The sequence below is a fragment of the Saimiri boliviensis genome, chromosome 15 (genome assembly GCF_048565385.1).
Source record: "Saimiri boliviensis isolate mSaiBol1 chromosome 15, mSaiBol1.pri, whole genome shotgun sequence".
Taxonomy (NCBI): domain Eukaryota; kingdom Metazoa; phylum Chordata; class Mammalia; order Primates; family Cebidae; genus Saimiri; species Saimiri boliviensis.
The window spans coordinates 61,650,916-61,677,820 of NC_133463.1; the positions used below are offsets into that span (position 1 = coordinate 61,650,916).

General features: G+C 32.6%; 1 protein-coding gene across 8 annotated transcripts in view; it reads right to left on the bottom strand.

Annotated features, from left to right (window-relative positions):
* Positions 1–26,905, bottom strand: part of CSMD3 (CUB and Sushi multiple domains 3) — a 1,243,168-nt gene that overhangs the window by 105,452 nt on the left and 1,110,811 nt on the right. For all 8 annotated transcript variants that reach the window (XM_039464529.2, XM_074387065.1, XM_074387064.1 and 5 more), the window contains 5 exons: positions 23,736–23,852; positions 19,964–20,173; positions 17,161–17,349; positions 16,271–16,448; positions 14,991–15,136 (listed from right to left, as the gene is read on the bottom strand). In XM_039464529.2, coding sequence (XP_039320463.1) covers positions 14,991–15,136; positions 16,271–16,448; positions 17,161–17,349; positions 19,964–20,173; positions 23,736–23,852 — 840 coding nt within the window. The remainder of the gene's footprint in view (positions 1–14,990; positions 15,137–16,270; positions 16,449–17,160; positions 17,350–19,963; positions 20,174–23,735; positions 23,853–26,905) is intronic.

Below are 26,905 nucleotides of genomic sequence, written 5' to 3' on the forward strand. Positions count from 1 at the left end.
CAATCTTGCTGCCAACATCTCAGTCTAGATTCCTGCCACTTCATACCTACTGTACTGGGTTAAATAGTTTCACCTAAAATTCATGCCTTTCCTGGAACCTAAAAACATTATTTGAAATATGATTGTTGCAGTTGTACTTAGTTAAAGTTATTCTGAATTAGGGAGTACCCTTAATTCCGTATGACTAGTTTCCTTATAAAATGAAAAGAGACACAGAGATGGATACACAAGGAAGATGGCCACATGATGATGAAGGCACACACTGTAGTGATTCATCTATAAGCTAAGGAATGCCAAAGATAGCTGACTACCACCAGAAGCCAGGATGAGGCAAGGAAGGATCCTAACCTAGAGCTTTCAGGGAGACCATGTGCTGATTTCAGACTTCTATCCTCCAGAACTGAGAAAGAATAAAGTTCTGTTGGTTTAGCCATCAGTTTGTGGTACTTTGTTTCAGCAGCCCTAGGAAACTAATACACCGGTGTTATTAAGTTGACCTGTAGTATGTTCCTTATCTTCAGTGTCTCCCTGGTATAACCCTTCTTACATCCAGTGAAGTGGTGGAAGAGAATCAAAGCAGTATTTACCTAGAATCCACTGTGTACAAAGGACTTTGAAAATTCCTTTATATACCTATTTCATTAATCATTAAAATGCTACATCTGTATATATATGTATATATACTCATGTTATCAAAAAAGAAACTAAATTTCATAACGGTTGAATTATTTGCCCAATTCACACAGCCAGGATTTGAACCAAGTTCCAGTATAAAATTAAGACACATTGTCTCCCAGATTTATAGATAAACGTGGTTTGGAATATCATTTTTTTGCTGTCATTTCCCTATTATCAATTTACAGTGGATTTTTGTGGCCTACAGATTAAATTTGTCATCTTAGATAAAGCAAGATCATTACTTTAATTCTGACCAATTCCTAATACAAGATGTCTGCTCTATCCAGCTGAAATTTCCTGGGTCCTTTGTATTTGCCATGTACATTTCCTACCCCACACCTTTGTTTTTGGCAACCTTGCTAGCCTAGAAATTGTCACCATAATATTTAGTATTTAGTGTTTTATTGTATTGAATTGTTTTATGTATTGGTTCATGTTCTACGTATAGCTTATGTATATTGTACTGTATTAGCATTTCCAACAATACCTAACAGAATTAATTTAGTTGTTTATTAAATAAGTTATTATTGAGCTCCTATGATATGCCCATGCCAGAAACCATAATAGGTGCTGGGAATGTAAAGGTGAGAAAAGCAGACAGAAGCCTGCTCTATACATGCTAATAGTTGATGAGAACGATATTAATTAATTAGAAGAAATTAACTAGTTGAAGCAAGGGGTGTGTGTGTGTGTGTGTGTGTGTGTGTGTGTGTGTGTGTGTGTTTCTGGAGAGGAATGATAGCCCTGGAGAGAGAGAGGATGGATGGAAAAGAGCAAAATTCTGGGGTTAAGTCAGACAGGATTGTATAAGTCATACTCAGGATTTCATTTATTTTAAGCTGAGACCAATGGCAGTCCTTTAAAGAGATTTAAGTCGGAGAGGAACATGGTCAGATTTATCCTTTAAAAGATCATTCTTGCTACAGTCAGAATTATTTTTAAAAGCACACACACAATTGGAAGAGGACAAGAGTGGATAGCAAGAGTCAGAGTCTATATTGCAGTGTTGTGTTAAATAAAGAATTGCTGACAGATTCTACAAAACATCACACTGTCCCCAAATGATTTACACATAAAATTAAAAGTCTTGATTATGACTGTCAAGGGTCTGTAACTTTGTCTAATTAACTTCATCTCTGCCTATTAATCAGCTTATATTTTTAGCTTCAAATAAACAAAAATAGTTTATCTCCTCTACTTAAAATTCAAATACCATTGATATGTGGCATATCACCCACCTAGCATGTCATTCTCACTTCTTAAAAAATATTAAACCACATCTCTTCATTTTTAGTAATAAATTTCAAAAAAATCAAACCTGTCTACAACCTAACACTTACTGTAGTCTTTTTCATTACTGACTCAACAGAGCTCTCAAGTGGTTGAGAGCTTAATATTTGATAATATATCTAAAACTTTAAGTTCTATATAATTTTACGTTTGTCTCTTTTATTTTCTTGAAATTTATCTTCCTAGCTCTTTTATAACTTTGTCTGAACATGACTAAAATAGAGATGTCTTCACCAATAATGCTACCTAAAGTTGATCCTTTGCAGTTAACTTTGTTTCACAGTCTGGCAATTTTCACAATCTGTAAGAATTACGTATTTGTTTACTATCTGTTTTTTTTACATTTGTTTATTATCTATTTTCATATACTGGAATGCAAGCTCCATGAAAGCAGGCACTTTTGCATTTTCGATTAACTGCTAACTCTAGGGCATAATCCAGAGTTCAGCACATAGCAGCATTCAATAGATATTTGCTGAATGACTGAATGCTAGAGAAATGAAAGAATGAATGCTGAGTTAGTATGTATACATATTTTGTATATATATATATATATATATATATATATGCAAATGTATGAATGAGTATATATATATATATATGTATATATATATATATATATATAATATGTAACCCATTCTTATGGTATTGAGTATGGACATAATTTAGAATCTTTGGCTCTTTGGGTTCAAATCTTGTTTTGAACACTGACAAACTGGGAAAACTTGGGCAAGTTACTCATCTTTCTGCTTTGCTTTTCTCATCTGTAAAATAATAATAATAGTCATAACTTTATGTCATCTCAAAGGGCAGTTATGAGAATCAAATGGGTTTACAAATACAAAGCACTTGAAATATTGTCTGGCTCATTTTAAGCTTATCTTTCAGTAAGAATAAACAACTATGATATCAAATTGGGATTCCATTTCTTCAAGATATTTGATGTTCACAAATAAACATAAACATTCATGTTTTCTGCTTTTCTTAACTTTCACTTCTTATTTATAAAGGACATTTTGATTTGGCAATTATAGAATTATGACTATAATTGAGGCATGTTATTTTTGTTGGTCAAAGAAAAGGGTGTCATGATTTTGAGCATCAGATGTTTTGTAATTGAAGGAACAAAGGGGAATTAAACATTGTGTAGCTCTGCTTCTCTTTCTGAAGATGTTTCTATCAAACCAATCAACATCATTAAAAAATATACATCATCGAGTGTGTATTAATAACTATATTTGAGCAGAAAGCAGGCTGATCAAATATTTACTCTGGAACCCGACTGTCGGCTCAAATCTTGGTCTGCTGTTTGCTAGTTCCATAACCTTAGGCAAACTGCTAAGAATCTGCTTCAGTTATCTCATCTGTAAAACAGACACAAAGCCAAAATTGAGTTAAAATATTGTGAAGTGCTTAGAAGAAGGCCTGAACATATTACCAGTTAAGGGGACAGTGTATTCCTCCTTAACTGGTAGTATGCACCAGCATTTCTGCTGTGATGTTTGTGCCCCATACACATATAACTTCAATCTGACATGACCTTCCTCACAATGGGTCATTCAAAGCACCCATATTATTTCACAGAATATATCTAAACACTTGCTTTTTTCTATTCTGATTTAAATTGGATATTCTTGGTCAGGCACAGTAGCTCACACCTGTAATCCTAGCACTGTGGGATGCTGAGTAGACTACCTGTAGTCAGGAATTTGAGACCAGCCTGGCCAACATGATGAAACCTTGTCTCTACTAAAATTACAAAAATTAGCCAGGTGTGGTGGTATAAGCCTGTAATCACAGCTACTTGGTAGGCTGAGGCAGGAGAATCACTTGAACCCAGGAGGCAGAGGTTGCAATCAGCTGAGATTGTGCAACTGCACTCCAGCTTGAGTGACAGAGTGAGACTCTCTCTCTCAATAAATAAATAAATAAATAAATAAATAAATAAATAAAATTGTTTTATATTGATGTTATACTGTAATATGAAATCTATGAGTTTAGCAACACATTTTATCATCCTATATAATATATAAATGTCTGTGGTCTCAAAGCTATTAGCACAGTGCTCTGGAAATCACTTAGGAAACACTAATTGATAACAAATCAAATTAAGAAAATATCTCATTCTGTATAAAATATATGCTTTGGTTACTCTGAAAGAAAATAAACAGGTCTGGTAAGAATATATTCAATATTGTACAGGTTAAAATCATATACAAACTGGAAATTATCCTAGAAATCATTTCTCCTAAACTCTTTAGGGTGTGGTAGGAAGATGACCTAAGTAAGTGAAATGAAGCAGACAAAGTCACACATTCAGTTACTGGTGGAACTGAAATGATGAAATAATATAAATTGTGCCATCTAAATTTTAAATCATATGTGCATATATTTTAGTCCGTGCTTTTCATGGATTGTTCCATTTACAAACAGTTTGAAGCCATGGCCATTAACACAAAAGCTGTACAAAATAGATATTCACACTTTAAAATACACATTTGAACTAAATATGTGTTCTCTTTAGAAGAATCATTTTACCTGACATGATCCACCAACTTTTAAACACCATTTACTATCCAACAACCAGTAACAACTACAAGAGAGCATCGTATTCCACATGTCAGTATCTTCTGAGGAAGGCTATTATTTAAATAGTTCTCTGTTTTTGTTCAAATGTGCATGGATATCTGGTTCCTCAGCCAACAAATATGCTTATTGAAATTGATTTAAGATTTGATTCTGGCAATAGTGTTTCATTATTTTTAGTTTTCTATTTTGTTTGCAATGAAACAGCCAACCCAATTCCAGAAAAGAATGCTGCATGTATCTACTTCTATTCAATGCACTATTAAAGGCTTCTTCAAAAAATAAAAAACAGAACAATGGCAAATTGCCATTCCTTCTCCAAACCAAAAAAAGCACAAGCACATAACCTTTCTGCCAAGTAAAAACACAATATTCCTTACAGAGAACAGAAATAATGTTGTATGTTCCCTTATAAACTCTAAGCTCTATTTAAGGCCCAGTGTAGTTCAGTGCTGATGCAGATTAGTTCAAGTATGATAATCTCATGTTTTGAGGAAGATTTGGGGGAGAAAAATAATTGATAATCACATTTTGTTACGGAGTTTGAGCAGTGTTATTTTTAAAGTTACCTAAAATAAGCTTAAGCCATTTTGCTTGAAGCAGAACTAAGTGTATTGAAATTAATGCTACCTTAGTTTTAATGAAGAGAAGAAAACAATATATATATATATGTATTTTTCCATTTTCCAGAAAACCTGATAGTGAGTTGAGATGAACCATAGAAGTATGTTCCAGCAGGGTTTAAATTACTTTACAAATACCACTTTCACACCACTAATATTTTATAATCAGTCTGTTTCTCTGCCTCCATGAGGGAGAATATTAGAAATCAAGAGCAAATGCTTATTTGGATCTAGAAATGAGAAAAATAAAGTTTCTATCATGAGAAATGAAAATGAATCAATGATATGGTTTGTCTCTGTGTCTCAACTAAATCTTACCTCAAATCTTAATCTTCATAAGCCCCAGTTGTTGAGGGAGGGACCTAGTGGGAAGTGATTGGATCATGGGAGTGGTTTACCCCATACTGTTCTCATGATAGTGAGTGAGTTCTGATGAGATCTGATGGTGTTTGACAGTTCCTCCTTTAGACACAATCTGTCTCTCCTGCCATCATTTAAGATATGCGTGCTTCCCCTTCTGCAATGACTGTTAAGTTTCCTCAGACCTTCCCAGCCATGCAAAACTGTGGGTCAATTAAACCTCTTTCCTTTACAAATTACGAACTCTTGGGCAGTTCTTTATGGCAGGATAAGAATGGACTAATACAATAAACAAGAAGGGACTCCTGTTATTTCCCTAGGAAAAAAAAAATAACAAAAATTATTGGGAAAGAAAACTATTGGGATATCTCCTGGATTATTGTAAAAATATTTCAATATCCGTTGCAGGAATTGTATTTTTCACATGCAGACAGCTAAATTATCCTACCTTAGTGCTGAACCCATTAAAAATCTGAAAAATAATGTGCCAAAGGCCTCTTCTCTACGTTGTTGAGTTCCCTGGTATACAAACCTGGCTCTAATTAATAGGTCATTGTCTCTGTTAAACAATTTTACTAAAAACTAACATTAGACAAGGTAATTTTTTGACCTTGTTAAAACAAGGCAGAAATAAGACCTTTCCATAGTCATAATCAGAAAACAAGAACACTATTCAAATCATCAGAATGACAAAGAGCCTTTCATCTCAGCTAACATTCATGAAGAGTATTTCCACACTAATTATATAGGTATATTCCATTCCCTCCACCTTCTAGGAAAAAAGTATTAAGATATACAATCATAAAACTCCTCCAATTTTCTGATGGCATCCAATCCTGAAGAAAATCATGCTTCCTTGGACTCTTCTCACAATCATCTTATACAGTCAAATTCCTATATCAAGCCTCTCTTGACACACTTTTGCTGAGATCACAGAGTCCCTCATTGTATGTTGTCTCACTTATTATCATGAGTTAATAAATCTAGCTTTGTTTAACAGATCTTGTGTTCCTAATAGTCTTTGGCTGGAGGCAACAGAAAGTAAGATATTTAAGAAAATAAAATACCATACCTTATCAATGGGCATATACATATAGTGAAGTGTCAAAAGATAGTAATTTTGACATGACTTGTAGTCATTTGAGTAATAATTAAGCAGTCATTTAAGTCAATTAAGTAATACTAAATGATATTTTCTTTTCCCCATAACAGTTCTAGCAGTTTGGTTTTTAGCTCCATCGCTTTACTTTACACACACACACACACACACACACACACACACACACTTACACGATGTCCATACCCCCCATGCTCTCTGGACATCAAATAGTAAAACCTTTTATGGGTTTTGTGCTCTAGTTATTAAAATATGAAAGGAGGTCAGGTCTTTAGGTTATGTGAGGCAAAGGGGTCACAGAGTTAAAGGCAATCGTGATTTATGCTTTATATAGAGCCTGTCCTTACATCTGCAACAGCCAATTTTAGGACGAGACTTTGTGAAGTTAAATATACTTGTTTCCAAATACAGCATTTATTGTAAAAGTAACATAACTATAAAAGATGACCTGAAACACATTACAGGCCTTTTAAATACATTTCTTAAAAATAATGAGTCATTATGTAATCAACTAATTCTTTAACAGAAAATGTGCTAATAACAGAAAATAATAGAAAATACAATTATTAAATCATATTATGCTAAGAAAATCTTCAACATACAAAGTGAGTTTCCCTAATACATTGATACTAGACAGTCACGTGTTCTGGATAACTGACTTAAACACCATAAAATAACTTCTGTATTAAATTAGTAAATATATATTTTGGCTATACTCTAGTCTCCTGGTTATTTTGATTGACATAAGTCAGACTTCAATAAAACGTTTTTTCTTGTCACAGTGACTATAGCAGATATTAGAAACTATGAAGAGTACACTGAGTTGTGATAAATCTACCAATGTACTGTTACTACTTTGTAGGTTTTAGGGAAATGAAACAATAAGAAGCTCAAAGCTCCAAGTAGGAGGTGTATTTGAGAAAATGAGATGACCCATCATATTGCTAAAAATGAGAATCGCTTTGACTAAATTTTAAAGAACAATTAGGTTTATATAACATTTGATATAATCTATTAATGAGATAATATCAGCTTAGAACATTGGTGGACACTTAAGAATACAATAAATTTTAGCTGTTGTTGTTTTGATTTTTCAAAAAGAAAAATACATCAGACAGACGTATTTTGAATTCTAGCCAGCCCTTCTACTTATTAGTTCTCTGACTCTATGTGGGTTATCTGATTTTTTACTCAGTTTGTTCATTATTAAAATGAAGATGATAGTGCTTACCTTATAGGGTTATTATAAAAATTAGCAATAATACATGGAAAGCACCTAGCACAGTGCTCAACATATTAAATTTTCAATAAATGCAAGCTACCACTAACATAGTGATGTTTATACAAAGTCACTGCAAAAAGAACATGCAGTTAAAATTTATTTTGGGTAACATCTTTTAGGGAGTCATTAATTAGGACTGAATATTAATTATAAACCAATCTCATCTTGACTCTACAGAAGATATCAAGAAAATTCTATTCTTACTTTAGGAAATCATAGTTACAGCAACACAAACAGAGAAAAAATTATTTCCTAAAATGAGAAAAAAATATTTTATCTGAGGTAAAGTACCTCAACATTTACGCTTGTCCTATTTTTTCATTGTAGAGAACTTCCGTTTTGCAAAGCTTTTTTATGAATGTTATTTTTGATCATAAAAGGCTTTATGATGGTGATGTTTTATAAAAGACAGATGGCTGCATGGATCTCATAAAGGAAGTTAGGTTAGAGAGAAAAATCCATTTTTTCTTCTCTTTTCAAGCATATTAAAATATATTAATAAATAAAAATTATGAATGTGACCTTAAAAAATACACAAAAATACTGAACTGTTGACTTTATAAAATAAATATACAAGTCTTGAGAAGCCACTTCTGAATTATAAGGCAAAAGATATCAGAAGTAGTTATCAAATTAATAAGAGGATATAAAAAAAACTTGGTGTGAGAGTAAACCATTCCAAGATTAGTTATACTCAGTCAGCTTAAAATAAGTGTTAAGCTTATAATGAATTATATACTTGGTTTGTTTATCAAAAACGCCAAATAATTTGACCAACTTTTTACTATTATGAGATCTCATTTTGACATTGAGCCTATAGCTCAAATTAGTATTAACTGGCATTTTTTTTGTTTTTGTTAAGGAGGATATAATTCAGAATTAGACATTAGTAATTCTAAAAATTATCTTTTTAAAAGTTGTTTCTAATACAGCTCAAATAAATGCAAACAACTTTTTAAAGAGTCTGAACACACACTGTAAGACTAAAATACAATCAGCCAATGACAAAATATAAAAGAGATAAGAACAAGAAATTTATATCCTCAAAAAACACTATTAATAAGCTCTTAAGGCCTATAAAACAATATACCATATTGTAATTAAGTTTTCAAATTTTAGTAAGAAGAGTAAGTGTAATCATAGAGTTAATGACAGTGATCACCATGAGTTCCAATCAACAAGAAGTGGAGAATATGGGACTTAACATAAAAAGACTTAAAGAACTACAGATGAATTAAGTAACCACAAGTAGTTATGATGGAGATGAAGACATGATTTAAGAATGGAATTCCAGGAGACAGTGAGACAACCAACCTGACTGAAGTTGTGTAGGGACTGGAGAGTAAGAATCAGATAACTGGATTATAGGGTAGCTTCAGATTTAATGTAGGCATCATGGATTCTTGAAAAGGCAGGTAAGGATGAAAACAGTGCTTTAAGAAAATTGTCCTATTTGTGCTAGAGAAATTTAAAGTCTCAGTCAATTTCTAACATAAACTCTGGCTATGCCCCCAAACTTCAAGTTTATTTTAAAATTTGGGTGGAATCTCCATAGCTGTTGATTCAAACATTAGGCTTCATTAGGTTCTGGCAATTTTTTGGCAGGTTATTATAAAATTTAATGAATAAATGTCTTATTTGAAAAATCTAAAGTGTGCGATAAGATAAGGTATGGAAACAGATTTTATATCTCTCTATATATAGATAGATAGATAGATAGATAGAGATATTTTATTGCACTTAAGGTTCTGGGGTACATGTGCAGAACATGCAGAATTGTTTCATAGGTACATACACGGCAATGTGGTTTGCTGCCTCCATCCCCCTGTCACCTATATCTGGCATTTCTCCCCATGTTATCCCTCCCCAACTCCCTACCCCAGGCTGTCCCTTCCCTAGTCCTCCCCAATAAACCCCAGGGTGTGATGCTCCCCTCCCTGTGTCCATGTGTTCTCATTGTTCAACACCCGCCCATGAGTCAGAACATGCAGTGTCCACATGAGAAGCAAGGATAGATCTAAAATCAACACCATATCATTATAATTGAGAGAGCTACAGGAGCAAGATCAAAAAACTCAAAAGCTAGCAGAAGACAAGAAACAACTAAAATCAGAGCAGAACTGAAAAAGATAGAGACACACACAAAATACCTTCAAAAAATAAATAAATCCAGGAGCTGATTTTTTGAAAAGATCAACAAAATAGACCACTAGCCAGATTAATAAAAAAAGAAAGGAGAGAAGAATCAAATAGATGAAATAAAAAATGATAAAGGGGATATCACCACCAATTCCACAGTAATACAAATTATCATCAGAGATTACTACAAACAACTCTATGCACATACACCAGTAACCCTGGAAGAAATGGATAAATTCCTGGACAGTTACACCCTCCCAAGCCTACACCAGGAAGAAGATGAAACCCTGAATAGACCAGTAACAAGGACTGAAATTGAGGCAGCAATTAATAGCATACAACTTAAAAAAGCCCAGGTCCAGATGGGTTTACAGCTGAATTCTACTAGACATAGAAAGAGGAGCTGGGACCACTCCTTTAGAAACTACTCCAAACAATCCAAAAAAGGGGATCCTTCCCAAATCATTTTCTGAGACCAACATCATCCTGATACCAAATCCCGGCAAGAAAAGAAAACTTCAGGCCAATATCCGTGATGAACACAGAAGCAAAAACCTTCAATAAAATACTGGCAAACCGCTTACAACAGTATATCCAAAAGCTTACCCATTATGATCAACTAGGCTTCATCTCGGGGATGCAAGGCTGGTTCAATATATACAAATCTATAAGCATAATTCACCACATAAACAGAACCAAAGACAAAAACTACACGATTATCTCAATAGGTGCAGAAAAGGCCTTCAACAAAATTCAACAGCCCTTTATGCTAAAAACTCTCAATAAACTAGGTATCGGCAGAACATGTCTCAAAATAATAAAAGCTGTCTACAACAAACCCACAGCCAATATTGTATTGAATGGGCAAAAACTGGAAGCATTTCCTTTGAAATCTGGCACTAAACAAGAATGCCCTCTCTCATCACTCCTATTGAACATACTATTAGAAGTTCTAGCCAGAGCAATCAGACAAGAAAAAGAAATAAAAGGTATTCAATTAGGAAAGGAGGAAGTCAAATGGTCTCTATTTGCAGACGTCATGATTGTATATTTAGAAGACCCCATCGTCTGAGCCCCAAATCTCCTGAAACTGATAAGCAACTTCAGGGAACTCTCAGGATATAAAATCAATGTGCAGAAATCACGAACATTCCTATACACCAATAACAAACTTAAAGAGAGTCAAATCAAGAATGAACTCCCATTCAAAATTGCAACAAAGAGAATAAAATACCTAGGAATACAACTAACAAATGATGTAAAGGACCTCTTCAAGGACAACTACAAACCACTGCTCAAGGAAATAAGAGAGGACACAAACATATGGAAAAACATTCCATGCTCATGGTTAGAAAGACTCAATATTGTGAAAATGGCTATACTGCCCAAAGTAATTTATAGATTCAGTGCTATCCCCATGAAGCTACCTATGACCCTTTACACAGAACTGGAAAGAATCACCTTAAACTTCATTTGGAACCAAAAGCAAGCCTGCATAGCCAAGTCAATTCTACTCAAAAAGAACAAAGCTGGAGGCATCACACTACAAGGCTGATTTCAAACTATACTACAAGGTCACAGTAATCAAAATAGCATGTACTGTTACCAAAATGGAGATGTAGATCAATGGAACAGAACAGAGGTCTCGGAGGCAATGCTACACATCTACAACCATCTGATCTTTGACAAATCTGACAAAAACAAGCAATGGGGAAAGGATTCCCTGTTCAATAAATGGTGTTGGGAAAACTGGCTAGCCATATGCAGAAAGCAGAAACTGGACCCCTTCCTGACACCTTACACTAAAATTAACCCCAGATGGATTAAAGAGTTAAACATAAAACCTAACACCATGAAAACCCTGGAAGAAAACCTAGGCAAAGCCATTCAGGACATAGGCACAGGCAAGGACTTCATGACTAAAACACCAAAAGCATTGGCAACAAAAGTCAAAATAGACAAATGGGATCTAATTAAACTCCAGAGCTTCTGCAGAGCAAAAGAAACAATCATTAGAGTTAACTAGCAACCAACAGAATGGGAAAAATTTTTGCAATCTACCCATCTGACAAAAAGCTGATATCCGGAATCTACAAAGAACTAAAATAGATTAACAAGAAAAAAAACAAACAAGCCCATTCAAAAGTGGGCAAAGGATAGGAACAGATACTGTACAAAAGAAGACATATATGAGGCCAACAAACATATGAAAAAATGCTCATCATCACTGGTCATCAGAGAAATGCAAATCAAAACCACACTGAAATACCATCTCATGCCAGTTAGAATGGCAATCATTAAAAAACCCAGAAAGAACAGATGCTGGAGAGGACATGGAGAAATAGGAACACTTTTATACTGTTTATGGGAGTGTAAATTAGTTCAGCCATTGTGGAAGACAGTGTGGTGATTCCTTAAGGACCTAGAAATAGAAATTCCATTTGACCCAGTAATCCCATTAATATATATCCAAAGGATTATAAATCGTTTTGTTATAAAGACACATGCACATACATGTTCATCGCAGCACTGTTTACAATAGCAAATACCCAGAACCAACTCACATGCCCATTGATGATAGACTGGACAAGGAAGTGAGGCACATACAACACCATGGAATACTATGAAGCCATAAAAAACGATGACTCTGTGTCCTTTGCAGGGACATGGATGAATCTGGAAACCATCATTCTCAGCAAACTGACACAGCAACAGGAAACAGATATTTACTGAACATCTGCTCTTCCAGGCACTATGCAAACTGTATATTATCAATTATCTTTGATTCTCAAAAAGTCTCCTCAGTGTAAAGTTGATAATAGTAACAATTAACAATATTTCTGTAGTTGAGCTACATAAAATTGTCCAGAGGATTTTTTGACCAACAATTTTATAGGTTCAACCTAATATATGCCAGTAATTGGAGTAAATTATACATGTTGAATATGAAATTTAATCCTCTCAGCAATTCCATCATATTGTTTTACAGCTGAGGAAAGTAAACACCAAAGTGTAACTTGTCTAAGGTCAAATACAAAATAAAGTGCGAAATGAGTATTTGATCTGCTTTATTCTTAAGCAATTACGTTTTTATTACATATGTCTCAAAAGCCACTTGCAAAAGTCAAGTGAAACATATTTTGGAATGATGATATACGTTTACATATTGATATGTGTGTATATTTAAATCCACACTAAAACTTTGTATGTATAGATATATTCTATTATCCACATATTTTCTATATGAATGTGCACACTGTCTCATACACACACACACACACACACACACACACACACACACACACACAAACACTGATATCCTTTCCTTTGATAATATTTTCCCTTTGAAATGTCTCCTAAATTATATAATAATTATATATTTCCTATAGGGTTATCTTGTGGCTCTGTATAGTTCATCAATGAATAGTCCTTTCTTTATGATTTCAAGCAGTACATAACCTGATTTTAAAAATTTAGGCAGGAATCCTTGTGGAGATAAAATGTACATAATACAGTTGGGCAACTAATTCATCTTTTGGTCTTAATGATTATCTATTTGTTTCTGAGTTATGGTTATCTATCAAATTAATAATTCTATTGTTGTAGCCTTAGGTTATATCCAAAAATTGCCAGCACTAATGATCAACACAGTAGAAAAGGCAAATAAATTATCTTTGGAAAAAAAACAGTCTGAATAAAAGTTGTCTGACTGAATCCTTAACTTTTCTGACTAGATCTGGAATGTTCAGGGTGATACGGCCATAGAATGAACCCCTGACTTTTCAGTTGGCTTTGTGGGATTGCACATCAGTTATGGATGGCAGTGAATCATTAAAGAGAAATGAATATGCTATCATCTAATTGGCTGGTAAGTGCTCAAATTAAGCAACTCAAAAATTTTATGATCAATTTCTTACTAGACCCAATGTGCTTTAAATGCCTTTGAACACAATCATAATTTCTTTACTATATTTTTCATGGAATATAAGCTTTAAGTATCAAATAGTTACTTTATGTTAAAAAGATGAAATACAAAGTCATACATTACATAATGGGCAAAGCACATGTCTATCCTCACATTTTCATATAATTTTTGCAAACAATTTAGTAGATTATTCATCCTGTGAAATAAACATGGAATTCATCTGACAAAGTTATATGAGGCAGAATGTGTTTTAATGGGATTATGGTCATAGCAGATAACAGGATGTAATCAATATAGATAAACAACCATTTTCTTATTTGTAAAAAATAAAGATAAAAAAATAAAGAAGAGAAACACCTCTTTGAAACCTTCTGAATGTCTTTTCAAAAAGTTAAGTTTATTAACACAGAGCCCAGAACAAAGGACCCTGTACAATGAAATACAATTGAGACTATACATAAATTATTCGACAGCAGTAAAAGCTATGAACTTAATGATCTGGAATAGTCACTTAAAACTGTAAGATTCTAGAATAGACACAGCTTTGAAACATGAGTATAAATGAATGAGTAATGCAATCCAAAGTATAAAGATACTGAATGCTAATTTTAGAAAGACTCACAGCAGGTTGAATATATTAAACATTTTGTACAGGAAAAAAATATATTGATGTCTCAAAATTACATGCAATAAAGTATGAACAGCTGGTTCTCTTTTATTGGTTTTCATGCAAAAATGATTATTTTCCACTGGTTAATTACTGACTAATTTATTTCCTATATCCATTTGCTCACATTTTAATGTTCCTGAATACTTAGAAGAGGTCATCTTTTGCAAGGAAATGTGTTTGAAATACTAAAGTTGCTATGATTATGAAATTTTCCATTTTAATATCTTTTCAATCATTGGTTAAATATATATCACATTCACTTTTTTCCAAGACAAATTAAATAGTACCAAATAAAATAGGAACTCTTAGACAATACCAACCGTGATAACTGAGCACAAAAAAGCCACTTGTTGTGAAATCGCTGTGGAATTTGATTAGAATCTGATTTGAAGTACTGTAGACTGATTCCAGAGCAGTATTGCCACTGAACTGACCAATCTGAGGTGAATTTTGGTCTGGTCCATCCCTATTAGACAAGAGAGATCAAGATTGATTTTGGGAGTAATTTTGAGCCAAGTTTAATAAAAGTATTGCATATACTTATATTGTATTGCCTTACATAAATAATAAAGATGCAGGAAGCTAACCAATAAGTGCAAATAATATCGGTGTATTATATATCTATGTAGGTGACTACATGTTTTAAAATGTAAAGTATAAAAACAGATTACATTTTTACCTAAATGGAATGTACCCATATTAGTTATAATTAATATATTGTCTTTGGTTTTTTTACCAAAATGCTGATGCTTTTAAATGCTTGAGGTTTGCCCCTCTTTTATTTTCTTCAGCAACAGTCTTGCGAATCACAGACTGTTAAAGTTAAAATTCTTAGAACTCCTACAGTAGTTCTGTTAATCAGTTGTTAATTATTAATTTGGACATTGTCTTTAATATATTTTTATTTATTTATTTAGAGACAGGGTCTCACTCTGTTGCCCATACTGGAGTGCAGTGGCATGATCACAGCTCACTCTACCCTTAACTTCCCAGGCTCAAGGGATCCTCCTACCCCTGCCTCCCACTGGGACCACAGGCACATGCCACTATGTCTGGCTAATTTTTTTTATTTTTTGTAGAGATGGGGTCCCACTATGTTGCCCAGGCTGGTATTTGGGATGAAGTGATGCTCCCACTGTGGCCTCCCAAATTGCTAGGTTTACAGGTATGAATCTGTAATGACAAGACTGTAATACAACTAAATTTTATGATGGAAATCCACTAGTTATATTAAATAATTATAATTTGAATATAGTCTCTTAAATTCCAGTGGCTTTTGTAAATACAGAATTTCCATACCTTAAACTTAGTCTATTAACTCCTTGTTTTAGAACATTAATTTAATAATATTTTTTAAATCTTGTTTTCACCTATGAAGTCTTTGTTCCACAATGTTTACAAAGTTCATGGGGCAAATAAGCCAAAACCTATTTCTCTTGTGTATCTCATTCTACAAGACACATACTGTCAGTCTCAGTTACTCACATCAATTCAAATATCAGATGACAATCTGTAACAGAAGATTGTGATATATTTTTATTCCAACCTTGTTCATATGTACATATAATTGAATCAATCAATAACAATAGTCTTGACTTACCATACAGTAATGAAATCATATATTGGTTCTGTTTGAAGGACAGTAAAATTGATGTAGATGCCATTCCCAGGGGGTACTCTTACAAGCCAAAAACAATCTTGAAAGTTTGGATATTCATCAGGATACCCAGGAGAATAAATGGTGCCATTCATTGCAGTTATATTCCCACCACAAAGAGCTATGGGAAAAGTCACAAGACAAAATGTTTTTAAAAAATAACAATAAACTGACTATGGAGAAAAAGGCAAACATTTCACATATCTTAAGCATTATGAAATACATTTATGCTTTGTTTTTACTTCAATTGAGGTATATAAAATGAAGCTGACAATAGTACACAAAATATAATCAAATTTTATTTATTTTTCCACATGAGGTATACTAAACAATTGTTATTAATGATCATTAGATTAGTGTAAATTACCTTCTCTTCTCAATTTTCAAACATTTTATATCAATGCAAACACTTTAACTTTCATTTGCCTCTTACTATGTGTACGTGTAAGGCCTTATAAGACGTTCAAAACCTTTTATTTCAAAGAGTTTTCTAGAGGAAAGAAACTCAGTAGCAGTATCTGAGTTAGTGGTTTATATAAGAATGACTTTAATGCATACGAACACACATGTACTCCTTCTCTTCCCCACACACATAAGAAAAGCTTTAAAGTGTGAATCAACTATTTTTTCACTCCCAATAGGAAAGATTAGGACTCCTGCCAATAATAATAAAGTCGTTATTCATTACAGAGCCTTAGAGGTTTAAAAAAAATCTTCGCCTGAGAGACTATATATTTAGCATGCTATTGGAAGAGGAAGACAAGTAAGAGTGCCAAAACAATATTAAAAACAGATGATATCACCTAAAAGATAGGTTCAAGTTAGAAGCATACCTTCACACCTTGGAAGTGGATGATTCCAATTACGACTGACTCCGTGAAGGCATGTCAGAGCTGAATTTCCAATTAATGTGTATCCTGGGAAACATTCAAATGAAATGGTTTGACCCACAGTAAAATCATTACCAATTACAAAACCATTTCGAAATGGGCGTGGATCAGGACAGCTTTGCAACTGATAGGCTGGAAAGAAGAAAAAGAAAGACATTTTTTCTTTCCATGTTTCAGAGGCCACAGATAGGGTACTACAGTAATTTTGCAACTTAACAAATACACGTGATGCTACTTGTAGTTGGTTATAAATAGCAATTCAAGTTTATGATAAATGCTGTCAATGACCTGTGACATAAATTTTTTCTCATGTCTACAATTTTCATATTTAAAATGTTAGTACAATTCATAAAAAGGCACCTTCTTCACCTACTTGTGCAACTCAACTAAATTATGTTTCAATTAAAATGTAAACTCCTCTTACAGCTACAATTTTAATCGAATATATTCTAATTCTCTTCCACAGAACGCAATTGCTTCTTGATTATGTTACAAGTACACAGAATGTAATAAGAAAATATGTATAAGTTTAATTCTGAATCTTTTTACAGTTTGTTTTACTAATTGATTTCTACAGGTGACAATATACTTCTGTTGAGTTAATCTCAAAGAACATAACTTGTAAAATAAAGCACTAGAAAAAACTTCATTTTAATGTAAAATAAACTCTGTACTTCAGTTATGTGATAATTTTGGCACTGCATTATAATTGCCCATTTATTTGTTCATACTTCTCTTGCTCTATATTCCGTACGAGATCAAAGTTCCTGTTTGTTTTATCATCATATCGCAAAGCCTTGTCCTTTGCCTTTCACAGAGTAGGTGTTAAATTAAACATTACTAAATAAATGTTGAACCTAGGAACAGAGCCTATACTCATATAATATCAATATTTGGAACTTTTTTATTAAGAACTTCAAAATTGTATTCTAATTAGTAAAACTTAAATTGCCGAAAATCAAAGTCTACTTCCCTATTAACCATTAAAATTCTATATTCCCCAAATAAAAAATTACATTTGAATTTGAATAAATTATCATGTTGTTTGTTAAAACATAAACTCATATTTTTAGGACTAAAAGTTTCAGAATTAATGAACAAATTCTTTCCAATGTTAAGTTCTTTTATTCTTAGTCTTTTGTTTTCATTTTAATTAATATTCTACAAAAAATATATTAAGAAGAGTTCTCATTTCAACTTAAGGCAAATGTGTATTAGGAATTGATCACTAGGAGTTGGAATATATTTTTCTATTAAATATACTCTTTCAATTTCTACTCCATGCTTTTTAGTTTAATAAATACAGAAAATAAATTTTAAGTGTTTCGGAGAAATGTCCTATTCTAATTTTATATACAATACAGTGATACAGGATTATAGGGTCTGGAAGCAGGGAATCTAAGGCTATCTAATGCTGACTTTCTCAAACTAAATTGAAAGAAAAACCCTAACTTTCCACGCCTAAGTAAAAAGAGGGCCAGAGGCAATTCCCTCTGCAAACTCTCCAGCTTTTCTGCCCAGCAGATGGGAAATTGACTGCCCACAACCAATCAGACTAATTGCAGGCTGAGTCTTCGTTTGCATAGAAGTATAACTTATAACTTTGTAGTGTTCTTACATTATGCATGAAAGCATAATACAAATTATAATCATTTCAGATCCATGTAATTTGATGTTTCAGACCTATATCTTAACCACTTTCAAGTTTCCTTTTTGGTAGATACTTTAGCAAATATTTATTGTGTTTCCTGTTCTAGTTGCTTATGATATGACAACGAACAACCCAATTCCCTGTTCTTGCAGAGCTCAGATACGAAAGAATCACATAAAGTCCTTCAATAATTAGGGCAGAGATGAAATAAAATTTTAGGTTATTTTGATTAAAAATTTCAGCATTAGAACTAAACTTGACTATGTAAAATATCATCATAACTTTAAATATTTAATTTTAACAGACTATATACATATGAGATATGAAATAATATAATAGCAATAGCTAAAATGTACTGAGTAATTACTAATGATACAACACATCATTGAATATACCTTACCTGCATTTCATAATAAAATGTTCATTATAACTCATCTGAAAGGTAGTATAATTAACTCCATTATGCACATGAGCAAATGGAGAGCAAGGCCTGGGCCACATTAGACAGAATACTAAGAATCAACATTTGAACACAGCTCTACTTATGCCCAAACTTTTCACTCAAAAGAGACACAAATTTTGATCAAGGTCATGCAGTAGTTCTGTTAGAGACAGGTCTAATATAATATGATTATCAAAGTATTTATATTCTCATGGCAATAGAACAAATGAAGGAATATATTAGTATATCATTATAAAGAAAAAAATAATTTCACACAATATAACATATGAATACTACAAAATATATTTTCAATATATTTCTTTTAATATAAAAGCAAAGATAAATCTTTGCTGTCCAGCTGGCCTTGCTTATTTGCCTGTCTTCCTTAATTTAATTGTGTATTAACTGAAGACTAATATAATCCTTTTTCATGGTTAGGATTTTCTAAGGTATCAGAGAGACATCATTCTCCCTATATAGTTTTCAGAGAGTTGCATTGTTTTAAAAATCTTTCTAAATTGAAGCTTGACTTGGCTTAAGATTTTTTGTTTTTCTTTCTAAAACAGAATACAGAAAATAATTAGATTCAGTTAAATATTTCTAATAGCTGATTTGGAGTTAAATGAACTTTCACTTTTTATTATTTCTCTCACCTTGGTATACAATATGAAATCCTTGTTTGTTTTGTGAATAGTCACTGTGAAAATACAAGCTGGTTTCATGGGTTGTGCTGAATAAGGAAGATGGTATTTGAGGACCACTAAGCCGGCCAATAACAGTACTAGTTTCTGAGGATCCACTTCGTACTTCCAAATAATCATGTATGGTTTCCGTAGAAAAATTTACAAACTGGAGATGTACACCTGAAGAAAAAAAACAAACATTATGATACTTTATTTGTTTTAACAAATTAAACATAAACATACACACACACACAATCACATCAATGTACTTAGATAGGTTTCCATTTAGGTCAAGAGGTATAATCTCAAGATCTGAGCCACAGATTTGCTTTCTTCCCAGGACAGCTAACTTTGCTAAGGTTCAAAGGATAAAAAAATCTTTAAGTATGCTTGCTTAATTAATTTAACACTCAATTTTAGTGAATTTGATGTTTTTCTTACGATTACCACTCTCCAAATTATTTATAATAAAATCTGATATTTGGTGAATGGTTTAAGTTATTTATATTTGCTGTAAATGTTATATATTACCTGCCTTATGTGATTTATATATACTAACTTATTAATTCTCACCATTTCATGAGAACAAGGAAGGTGAGTCACAGAGAAGTAAAACACATGTTAACTTTATACAATGACGCAGTAGACTTGAATTGCAAACTAAGGCATTCAGACTCTTAAGATTTTGCTATTAATAACTACACTGGTGCCCCAAGTAAACTCACATCTTGTTACTAAATGATTTTTTTAGAGTCCCTTGGACAAATAAGTTTGGGAAATACTTAAAACATGCTTTAAAATATTAAATAATTTTCTATAAAATTAGATCAACTTCTTAAAACTTTGGACATGCTACCTTAATATGTGAAAATGCAAGATGTGCATTTTTGTTTATATTTTTAACTGAGAACTTTTATTACAAATCATCTTTTCAAGAATTGTTTCATATACTCTTGAACAAATATTTCTTTAGTTATTGAAATGTAATTTTTTATTTAAAATATATATATGTTATTTAAATACATTGGATCTAATATTTGACTTAAAACACAAAGAAAACAGTGTGGTTATTAAAATGTAATCAAATATGAAACTCAAGTTTTAATAAAGTTGGTTTTCAAAATCAAGAATTAGCCAGAAATTGAAGATGATGTTATAATGAGACTATTGAAACTATTTTTAATAATTTGTTTTAAAATAGTTCATTTAGCTACATAAGCTACACTGGCTAGTGAAAGACATGTTGAATAGCCATACTGGTTCAGATCTGTTGTTAATTTACATCAGTATTCTATCCATGGACATAGAAGTTGAATACAACTTCAAATTTAGAGTTTCCACATTTTAGCCAAAATATAGGATTTGTAAATAGAAAGTCCCCCAGCATCTTTCTCTCAATAACCTCCTGCTCTCCCAAAACCTCAGGCCAGTCATACAGTATTCAGGCATGTTTAAATTTTTTTAGCTTTCTCATCTGCATCTTTCTACTTGTCACCTTGTTTACCTAGAATTCTTTCACACTCCCTGCGGACTGACATTCTCTGGTAGACTGACTCTTTTTTTTTTTTTTTTTTTTTTCCATTTTATTTAATCATTTATTTATTTTTTTAGAGACAGGGTCTCCCAGGCTGGAGACCAGTGAAATGATCATAGCTCACTGTAAATTCAAACTCCTGGACTCAGGCAGTCCTTCTGTCTCAGCCTTCTGATTAGGTGGGACTTACAGAGGGGTGCCTCCATGTCTGGCTAATTTTTTGTATTTATAGTACAGACAGAGCCTCACTATGTTGACCAGGCTGGTTAATTATCTTTAAAGCTAAAGTTTAAGCATCACTGCCTTTGTCAAGATTTTGCTGCATTTTCTGTTCTAGGCTGATGTCCATTTTAAGTGCAATCCCATACTCTCTAGTTACACTGTATCATAATAATGCATTTTACTATCTCCTCATATGACTATAACTTATTTAAGGAAAAGCACAAAGTCTGCTTTACCATACATTTTATCTCCAGCACTTAGCAGTATCTGGAGTATAATATATACTCAGTAAGTATTTGTCAACACTATGATTTATCTGTTAACTTTCATAAAACATTTAAATATTAACAGTGTAAATATTTAATCGGAGGTTGCAGATGCTTACTGGGTGGTGAGATACCTAAGTTCAGTCCTCAATAAGTGAGATAGTATAGAATTTCTTAATTGCTCTAAAACCACCTGGTTTGTGCTTCAATGAGTATCTACTTATCCTAGTCTTCTGAGATTTAATGAACATGTGTACCCTCAATCGAGCACTTTTTTAAGTGCATTTATAGATTCATAGGATCTGCAAAAGCTGTAAGAGAGTACATTAGTGATGTATGGGTAAGGAGAATTTATTAAATGCAATATATGATGTAATGTATCTAAAACATTGGGAATTATTACATTAAAATTAGGAAGGTATTACAACTATTTGCATTTAAATCTAATATTTAAAAATTTATAGTACATTTAAAAATAAAATCTGATTTACTTACAAAGAAAATGGGATGAATTCAATGGATTACCAGAAAATAATAACTGCCTGATTTGATTACACCAATAAGAAAAGAGTTACAAAAACAATGTACATAAAATTTATGTTGAATTTATTATTTTTACACATATCTAACTCAGGGTATAGCCATACATATCAACTGAAAAATACTATAAATCTATACATATCAATCTATACCTCTCTCTAATTCTAAAATGTCCTTGCACACTGTTGGTAGGAATATATATATATATATATATATATATATGTATATTAGTACAGCCATTATAGGAAACAATAGGAAGGTTCCTCAAAAACATTAAAAATAGAACTATCATATGCTCCAACAATCCTACCACTGGCTGTATGTGCAAAAGAATTGAAGTCAGAATCTTAAAGAGATATCTTCAATCTTGTGTTTTTGCAGCACTATTCACAATGAATAAGATTGTGGATATGGAATCAACCTAAGTGTTCATCATCTGATGAATGGATAAAGAAAATACAGGATATATACACAATGAAATACTATTCAACCATGAAAAAGAAGAAAATTCTGTCATGTACAACAACAAGAATGAATCCTGGAAGGCATTATTTTAAGTGCAATAAGTCAGGCACAGAAAGACATAGCACATAATCTCACATGTGAAATCTGAAAAAACTGAACTCTAAAGTAGAAAGAAGAATGGTAGTTACCAGGGTATAAAAGAGAGGGGATTAAGGAAATGTTGGTCAAAGGGTACAAAATTTCAATTACACAAAAGGAGGAAATTCATTACACAACATAGTGACTACAGTTATTAACAACATATTGCACTCTTGAAAATTGCTAAGAGGGATTTTATGTGTTCTCACTACAAAAAATAGTTGAGGTATTGTATGTTAATTAACTTGATTTAGTTCTTCCAAAATGCACACATATTTCAAAATATGTTGTACATGATAAATATGCACAATTTTTGTCAATTAAAAATAGTAAGCAAATTAGAGTAAAAATAGAAAATGTCCATATACTTTCAATTATTCAAGTACTCCAAGTGAAATGTATTTGACTTAAGCAACAATTATTTAAATTTCACTCTTCAATTTACATAACTGAATGTATTCCTAAACTAAACTGCAATTTGTGAAGATTATATAAAGTCTTATTCAACTTTGACATTTATTTTAAGGCTACATTAATAAATATTGAAAGCTCTTTCACATGTTTTTAATACACATACCAAAACCTATGGGTAGTTTTATTGTCCATGTGCAGTCTAAACTGCTGGGATAGTTTCCAGGAAATCCAGGACTGAGGATCACACCACTGAAATCTGACATAGCACCACCACACTGAGCTGCAAAATAAGAGAAATCTGAAGTAAACCAGAGTAGAGGAATAATTTACTGTGTTAAACAACATATTAAAATCATTTCACATTTTTAAGACTCTGAGTTAAAACTGTTTGATATAAATTTGAATATTGTGTGTTAAAACTGTTTGATATAAGTTTGAATATTGTCAACATTCATTCACTATACACTAAGAATCAAATATAATCAACACATTTTCTAAAACAGCATAAAAACACATCAACCTTCCTTCCTCTGAAATAAGTGCATGCTAAATCAATTATTACATAAAAGTAACAGTTCGCATGCAGTGAATGTAAAGGAACAAAGACATGTCCTTTTCCACAGTGGGCACTTTGCTTCTCTTTCTCAAGTAGTCCTAGCAATGTTTTGAATCATCCACAAAATGACATAATTTATAGTAAAATCAAGCCAACTACTTCAGCTCTAAGTCTTATATTCAAGAGGAAATCATTTTCACAACCTTCCCTCATTTCCTCTTTTTGTGAGAGGTTCAATAAAGAGTTCTAAGCAAAATATTGGTTTCCATTAATGTACAAGGTGTTAACATATTACACATTAGATATGGCCTTATTTCATCCTAAAAGATTCAAGACAAAGAATGTAGAAGTAAAAATAAGCAAAATGATGCACATAAATTTGACAATTTAGAGAGTTCATAAATGTACTTGTTTGGAATCCTTGTTATACAGGTTTACTATCAGTAAGCTAAGAAGAAGCTATAAGACCAGAAATTTACTCAAGTTTTTAATTATAATTAGATATGCTTGAGCATATATTAAAGAGCAATTACATTCTAGAAGTCCATTCTTTCCTCTAAAGCACATTTTTATCATTCCATTCTTAGATGAAGAATTGAATTCCATGGCTACAAATGAAGTTCAAAATTTACCAATATAGAACACTTATTTGCAACCTCATTTCTTGCCAAGAGTAGTAACAGATAGCCACTTAAACCTCCAGTTATATATAACAAAGGCAAATTCAGTCGAAATTTTAACAATGCTTTATACAACATTCAATAACAAGTTTGACAACTACCCTTTGCTGTGTGAACTGAATAAATTGTGTCAAGCTGATTTTACTAGGAAAAAATACATATTCTTGGAGTCAACCTGCATATACACCTTTCATCAAATTTGTGATTATAATCAAGCTCTAAAGATAGATCCATATGCTTTTTCATGCTTCCAAAATCTCAGTTCATTCACCCTTAAACCAAACCAATTTTCAATAAAGTTAATATTTACCAATTCATTTTCCTAAATTCAATGGTTCACACATATGCCTCGTAATATCTGATAATCAATGAGTTGTAAAAACAATATTTTGGTCAATCAAATATTTTTAAAGTTTCTGGCAAGACTACACTTGCAGGTTTGTTTTGCTGTCTTCTGAAATTTGAGTAAAAGGCAAGGAGTATCTTTTATTTTCTTGCCTTCACAATTCCAAGTCTTTGAGCTGTTCATTGTCTTTCTAATTCTGTTACTTTCTATCCCTTTAGATATAATCTGGAAATCCTGTCCTCTGCATTGACTACCCCTATTTCAGGGTAAAAAATACCAAAAGAGAAAAAGGAAAGAGAATATAGAGTAAACAGGTAACAACAACAGAAGAAAAATTATGACAAATCATTAAAGACATATGAAGAAGGATACCAAAGAATGCATCTGCCTTCAGCAATTTGTTCGTGTCTGTTTCCTCAGTATCTCTGCAATCTCCATACTCACATGCTGTGAATAACAATTCTGTGTGTGCTGTGTGTGTCATCAGAGGCTTCATGTAGACTCTTTTGTGTTCCATTATACTCTTTTTGATAGGGACAACCATACCTTAGCCTTCCAAAATAAAATCAACTTCTGTTTTTCCATCTTAGTTGTCTCTAATATCTAAAATAGCATATAAATTTTCCTATTTTCCAACAAAATATCTGGCACATTGCTTATTATCCAATTCACACGCCTGTAGCCTTGTTTTGTGAGGACTAGTGTTTTAAGTCATTCTCGGAATCAGCCTCTTGCTTTCGGTTTCACCTTACAATATTGCTATTGTATCACTGCTAAATTTTAATACTCTATCACATGTAGTACAAGCTTATTGTCCCGAATTCATAAGACACAAGAACAGGGTACAGAAGAATTAAAAATGGGCCAGGTGAGGTGGCTCATGCCTGTAATACCAGCACTTTGGGAGGCCGAGGCGGGCAGATCACCTGAGGTAGGAAGTCTGAGACCAGCCTGAACAACATGGAGAAACCTCATAGCTACAAAAATACAAAATTAGCCAGGCATGGTGGTGCATGCCTGTAATCACAGCTACTCAGGAGGCTGAGGCAAGAGAGTCACTTGAACCTGGCAGGCAGAGGTTGCAGTGAGCCAAGATTGCGCCATTGCACTCCAGGCTGGGCAACAAAAGTAAAACTCCAACTCAAAAAAAAGAAAAGAAAAGTAATAAAAATGATCTCTAATTCCACCACCCACAGATAATATGTTTATCTTTATATTATTTTTATTCTCTGCATATGTACATGCATACAATAAAGGCTACATGTTTATAATGAATAGGATCATGCTATAACTTAATTCTTTTTACATTTAACTATATATTGTAAACTTTGTCCATGTCATTAAATATTCCATTATAATGTCCACTACTTTTTTGTGTTAATTCCTGTTTACTGAACCCCTAAATTACTGCCTATTTTTCACTATAACCTGGCCTATTTCGGGTTCAGTGCTGAGCACTTTAGATAAATTATCTCATTTAATCCTCACAAGAAGCCTGTGAAGTAGACATCATTATCTCACTTAACAGGTGAGCAAACAGAAACTCAAAGAACAATACATCTGCCATACATGGTTATTATATTTGAACTGAAATTTGAATATAAATATATACACATTGGACATCAAAGTCTGCTAAGTTTTCTATGTGGTTACATATCAATTTATCCTATATAATAAAGCTTAATTTTTCTAATTTAATTTACTATATAAATGTAAATTTAATCAAAATGGTACTTTATCTACTAAAAAAG